This window comes from Hippocampus comes, unplaced genomic scaffold (genome assembly GCF_001891065.2).
Source record: "Hippocampus comes isolate QL1 unplaced genomic scaffold, H_comes_QL1_v1.1 scaffold144, whole genome shotgun sequence".
Lineage (NCBI taxonomy): Eukaryota > Metazoa > Chordata > Actinopteri > Syngnathiformes > Syngnathidae > Hippocampus > Hippocampus comes.
In genome coordinates this window covers 350154-356259 of record NW_017805782.1, presented here as the reverse complement: position 1 = coordinate 356259, position 6106 = coordinate 350154, and the positions used below count along the sequence as shown (strand labels likewise).

At 56.7% G+C, this 6106-nt stretch overlaps 1 protein-coding gene across 4 annotated transcripts in view; it reads left to right on the top strand.

The window, feature by feature from the left end:
• The window catches only part of ppp1r13bb (protein phosphatase 1, regulatory subunit 13Bb), a 14847-nt gene extending 9044 nt beyond the window's left edge, over positions 1–5803 (top strand). For 3 of the 4 annotated variants that reach the window (XM_019884943.1, XM_019884944.1, XM_019884942.1), the window contains exons 10-19: positions 114–306; positions 1263–1436; positions 1878–1987; positions 2106–2532; positions 3025–3794; positions 4041–4172; positions 4247–4380; positions 4465–4631; positions 4807–5006; positions 5189–5803. In XM_019884943.1, the coding sequence (XP_019740502.1) occupies positions 114–306; positions 1263–1436; positions 1878–1987; positions 2106–2532; positions 3025–3794; positions 4041–4172; positions 4247–4380; positions 4465–4631; positions 4807–5006; positions 5189–5230 (2349 nt within the window). In that variant the 3' untranslated portion in view covers positions 5231–5803. The remainder of the gene's footprint in view (positions 1–113; positions 307–1262; positions 1437–1877; positions 1988–2105; positions 2533–3024; positions 3795–4040; positions 4173–4246; positions 4381–4464; positions 4632–4806; positions 5007–5188) is intronic. The other variant, XM_019884945.1, reaches the window with a different exon arrangement.
• Positions 5804–6106: the final 303 nt, after the last annotated feature.

Genomic DNA, 6106 nt, shown 5'->3' with positions numbered 1-6106 from the left:
TCGAGCAGAATTCCGCCGGAACGCCCCCGTTTGGCGAATTGGCGCGTCTGCGTTAGAGGACAGCTTTCCGTGTGATTCATGTCCCGTGTACGTCGCCCCCCCCCCTCCGACAGCTCAACAGGGCCAACGGGCCGCCCTCGCCGCAGCCGGCCGCCGGCACGCTGGGCCGGGTGGCCGCCGTGGGTCCCTACATCCAAGTTCCCGTGCCGACCCGACAGGACGCGGGCTACGCCTCGCCGCCCGAACCGCTCAAGCCGCACACCCTGGGCGTCAACAACCAAGCCAACCAAGGCCGCGGCAAATCAGGTTTGTCCCGGAACCGACTTTTGAAAGGGGTTGAGCTTGCAAAAAAATCGCAGTCGAGTCGTCGGACGCACGTGGACAAGCTCTGCTCGTCAAAGAAAACCCCGCAACGCTCGCACCTGACAAAAAAAAGTGCTCAGGGAGAAGAACGGACTTAAAATCAGATGGCTCAGTCCGTCAGCAAGTCAAGTTTCTCAGCAATTTTTGTCCAGGCCGCTTTCATATGCTGTTTTTTTTTTTTTTTTAATTTCCCCCCCCCCCCCCCCCTCACCCCCACCTTAATGTGCCTGCCATTGGCTTACTTTGCTTTCCATTTGTCCGTTTGACATTCTTTTGGTGACCGTTATGGGTTTTTCTTTCACCAACACCGATTTTGTCCACGTGCGTCGACGCGCTTCTGCTTTTGTCATCTGCTCAATGTACGCTTGAGTGGGCGCACCAACGCAGTTTGCCGGTTCCTCGTGCCACTCAATCGATTTGAATACCATTGCGTCTCCCCCCCCCCCAAACGCCGGCCCAAATCCGAGCTCACATTCGACACTGTCTTGTTTTTTCAAAATCCAAGGTGTCGGATCGGGACTCGGTATCATCAGATACTGCCCATCGATTGGCTCCCGACTCTGACTTGGGTGCTCGAAAAAAAAATGGCATTGGGACATTCCGACTTCAAAAAGTCATCCATAACCTTGAGAGAAAGTTGTTGTTTTGGATGTCTTTGGAGTGAGTAGTAAGTGTGGAAATAGCCCGGCGACATTGAACTCCTTTTGCGCGACGCTTTCCCTGGTGCACCCGACTTGCTGCTCGATGTTTCCCACCTGTGCTCCAATCCTGTGCTTTCCTTCCTCCTCTCTAACTCTGCTCTCTTTTCCTGTGTGTGTGCTTTTGTCGTCGTCGTCTCCACCGTGACCGCCTCCTTCCACTTTTTCCTCTCCTCTCCTCTCATGTGTTTGCGGTGAGAGATGTTTCCGTCTCGCGGGGCGCGGGTTGGACGCTCGCAGACGGCGGCGCGCAAAAGCCCCCCGGCGGCCCCTGGAAGGTGTCCGATTTAGACATCGTGGTGGACCCGCTGCCTCCGCCCACTCCGGAGTCTCACCCGAGCCCGGGAGCCTCGGCCGGCTCCGACGGCACGTCCCGTGAGTGCGCAGCGGGTGCGGTGCTTCGCGAAGCTTCGCCGAGCCTCGCTGCACTTAGCTAGCAAAACAAAAAGGACAAGCGGGGAGCCCTGAAGTGCTCACCCTGCCTCGATCGGCATTTCTAGCACCTCGCCGACCTCGTCGTCCTCCCGACAGAGGTTCAAGCTTGCACGTGCAGCTGTGGGTTTTTTCAATGTTGGTTTCCGCGGAGGGGCGATGAGCCGTCGCATCCAAGCAACATGGCGCTGCCATCTTGAAACACGTCCATGTGCAAATGTTTGTCGTCGTCGATGCCCCGTGTGCTTTCTATAGTCTTGCGAGAAGATTCGCCCCGCACTTTTGTAATCGTTGACACTTGGCATTTCATCACAGTGACCGCATGCTTTTGTTTGTTCGTGGTTCACGTCCTGACGTGCTCGCGTCTCGCTTCTTGCGCTTCAGCCGCTGACGGCGGTTGGCCTCCGGTGGCCAAGACGGGCGCATCCCTGAAACCTCCGGAGAGAAGAGACTCGGATACGCAGGCTAAGACCCCCGCTTCCGGTGCCGAAAAGGTCAGTGTGATTTCTTGGAATCCTCTTCAACGTGTACGAGGACGAGCGAGCGGGCGGCTTGCTTTCCGGCGGCCGACGCGATGTCGCGGCAGTGACGTCCGAAACTTTTCGCCCGCAGGCGCTCGACTCCAAAATGGGCGCCTCGTCCCCTTCCGCGGCCAAACCGCAGCCGCCGCCGTACGGTTCGCACCTCTCTCTGGAGCGCCGCAAGGATGCGCCTCGCCAGCCGGCAAACCCGCCGGTACCCGCTTGGCCCCGCGTGCCGGCCGCCAGCGGCTCTTCCTCGCAGCAGATCCAGCAGCGCATCTCGGTGCCGCCGAGCCCCACCTTCCAGCCCCACGCGCCGCTCTTCCCCCCCGGCGCGAGCGAGAGGCCGGACCACCACCCGCCGGCCGTGGCCGTGCGCCCCTTCGTTCCGGACAGGGGCTCGCGGCCCCAGTCGCCCCGCAAGGGCCCGGCCACCATGAACTCCAGCTCCATCTATCACATGTACCTCCAGCAGGCGGCGCCAAAGAGTCAGCCGCTCAAACCTGCGCTCAAAGCAGGTAAGGCAGTGACGCAACTTTGTTTGCTGTGACCTTGTAAACGCAGAATGGAATGCAATTACGGTTGAGGTCGTTGCGTAACGCCGCGAGTACGGAGCAGCGGAATTCACTGAGCAGTTCCCTCCCGTCCAAAGAACATAAAGCAGCTCCCCCCAAAAAAAGGAGACAGAACGAGAACACGGACGGGTTTTCCAAAACGGCGCCCCAATTTCTCCATTAAAAAAGGAAAAGCATGAGAAATTGTCCGGATCCATTTTTTTTTTTTTTTTCAAATGGAAACTAATTTCAAGTACTTATTTCAAGACATTTGAAAGCATTCTCGCTCCCTCAGCCGGTTGTAAAAAGTCTCAGACTTTGAGGGAAATCGAATCCCGCACCACCGGTTGCTTTTCACGCGAACGACCATGTGACCTGTGACAAAAGTGTCGTTGACATCCCTTTCCAAAATGGATGCTGACAGCCCTTTTTTTGTTTGTTTTTTTTCGTCTGTAGTCTACGGGAAGCCTGTCCTCCCTCCCAACTCCACTCCCCCCTCCCCCCTGCCTTTTGTCCCGGCCGGGGGGGCCTTCCCGTTGCCCCCGGGTCCGCCCGGCGGCGCCGAGGACGCGCCGGACGGCGGCGCGGAAGATCACGAGGGCCTGCGCCAGGCGGAGCCATCGGCTCCGCCCCCCAGCGTGGAGAACATCCCCCGGCCGCTCAGCCCCACCAAGCTCACGCCCATGGTCCACTCGCCGATGCGCTACCAAAGCGACGCCGACCTGGAGGTCCTCCGCAAAAAGCTGGCCAACGCTCCGAGGCCCCTCAAGAAGCGCAGCTCCATCACGGAACCGGAGGGCCCGAGCGGACCCAACATCCAGAAACTTCTCTACCAGAGATTCAACACTCTCGCTGGGGGCATGGAGGGAAGCGCCGGCGCGGGCGGCACCAACGGCGCGGGCGGCGGGACGCCATTTTATCAACCCGCGACTCCTCCGGACTCTGTGGGCTGCGACCCGGCCGCGTACACGGACGGCGGCGACCTTCCCTCGGACATCTTGCCGCCGCCCGAGTCGGCTTCATCGATTGACCCTAACGACAACCAGCCGCTGCCTCCGCCTCCCGAAGGACTTTTGGGCCCTCCTGAAGAGCAAGGACCCGAAGCCGCCGACGACGACAATGACGACGACGACGACAACGCGGAAAGCGCCGAGGCTCTGTTGCCCAGCCCCGTGCCGGAGGTGACGTCTCCAGAGGAGAGCGGTATCGCGCTGACCCAACCGTCGGTGAGTTGCGCAAATGCAGAACGATGGGAGGCCCTTCCAAAACGCTTGTGAAAATATCGCCATATTTCCCGCTTTGTTATTCACAAAGTCGCCTCATTAGTCGTCCTCCCAATGTAGGAACAGAACTCCTGTACTGCCCCTGTAGGTGGATATAGATGAGCGGTATCCCTCCAGGCCCAGTACTCGTACCTTCCTTTTTTTTTTTTTAAATTAACAACTGAGAACTCTTGTTCCACCCCCTCCAAGCGTACAAACCTGAAGAAGCCAGAGTCTGAGCGCACCGGCCATGGCTTCCGGGTTAAGTTCAACCCTCTGGCTCTCCTGCTGGACGCATCGTTGGAGGGAGAATTTGACCTGGTCCAGAGGATCATCTACGAGGTGCGCTTGCAAGCCCCCTGGCGTTGCGTCACGATGGGCCGGCTTCCGTCGAACCGTGTGCTCCTCTGTTTCAGGTGGAGAATCCCAGCACGCCCAACGACGAGGGCATCACCCCGCTGCATAACGCCGTATGCGCCGGACACCACCACATAGTCAAATTCCTGCTGGATTTCGGCGTCAACGTCAACGCGGCCGACAGCGACGGATGGTCAGACGCACGCCCCCGCCCCCGCGCGCTACACGATCAGCCCCTGAAAATGTGTTGATGTACTTTTTTTTTTTTTGCGAGCAGGACTCCGCTCCACTGCGCTGCCTCGTGCAACAGCGTGCACCTGTGCAAGTTGTTGGTGGAGTCGGGGGCCGCCATCTTTGCCAGCACCATCAGCGACGTGGAGACGGCCGCAGATAAGTGTGAGGAGATGGAGGAGGGCTACGTCCAGTGCTCCCAGTTCCTATACGGTAACGATTATTACCGTCCGGCTCGATATGTCATGTGGGGGGTCGTGTTGCAAATACTGCAGCGACCCGCGCGAATACCAGAACACTCCAAAGCGGAGTCTTCCATCGCATCGTTAGCTTTTCAAGCCACCGTCACATTCATTCATTCATTCATTCTCTTCCTTTTCCGGCCTAGGCGTTCAGGAAAAGATGGGCGTCATGAACAAGGGCACGGTGTACGCCCTGTGGGCCTACGAGGCTCAGAACCAGGACGAGTTGTCTTTCGGCGAGGGAGACGCCGTCACCATCCTGCGGCGGCAGGATGACAGCGAGACGGAGTGGTGGTGGGCGCAGCTGGAGGACACCGAGGGCTACGTGCCGCGCAACCTGCTGGGGGTAAGCGGGGGCTGGGGAATTCATTTAGTGTTGTCAACTTTGCAATTTGCTCGCTAGATTGAACGACTTGTCTGACCCTCGAGCCAATTTTAAGGCCGTTATCACACGCCGCCCGGATTTTGAATGCCATTAGTCCCCTTGGTGATCGTTTATTTCTTTTTTCCCCTTCTCCCTCCCTGCAGCTCTACCCTCGGATCAAACCTCGCCAGCGCACCTTGGCGTAGCGTCGCCCTCCTAAAACAAAGAGCAGAGAACAAACGAGCCTCATCGATCTTCTCCTGGTGGCCATTTTTCTTCCCCCGGCCCCGTTGCCGTTCATTTGCACACACACGCGCACACACACACACCCCGTGATAGACAAGCACTCCAAAAGAGGGGAAAATGTCCTGGTCACATAGAAGCCGGCCGGCCCTCTACGTTGCCCCCTTGCACAGTGCAGCTCTTTAAGGTAACCTTTGTCGCCGCAGAACTTCCTTCTTCTCTTCACCCATCCCTTCTTCCATCGTTATGGTCAGTATGAGTCGACAGAGCAGCGATAACAAGGTGACATTTGATTGCATTTTTGAACCCCCCCCCTTCCCTTTTTGAGAAGAATGAACCCAAATTATTTTTTTGTGTTTTTAAAAATTGCAATAGGTAGTTTGTATGTTGAAAAGTTTTATTGGGTGTACTGTTCAAAAAAAAAAAAAAGTTAGCACGTCACGACAAAGGCAAGGTCAACCCTACTTGCGAAAAGATGCCAAATTACCTTTCCAGGTGAACTCTCTCACGGTTGCATCATCTTCCCAAAGTCTTTAGAAAAGCCACGTAGCCAAGCGGTCAATAAAACGATGAGCCGACCAAGCGGTTTAGCGGGCGGAAATGAATCTGCACGCCATCGACCGTCATGGCTAACCGGTTCCTTCTCTGAAGCATGACCGTGATCTCTTTTCATCAAAACAGGCTGTGTCAAACATAACTGGTTTGACTTGTTGTCTAAAAAACTTCCAGGCTTGCCATCTTGAGGCAACATGAGAACACACATCTACGGCAGAGAGGAAAGAGGCGAGTTGAGTTCACAGAATTGTTCTCAAGTTACTTTCAACACTTGAAGTTTGGTC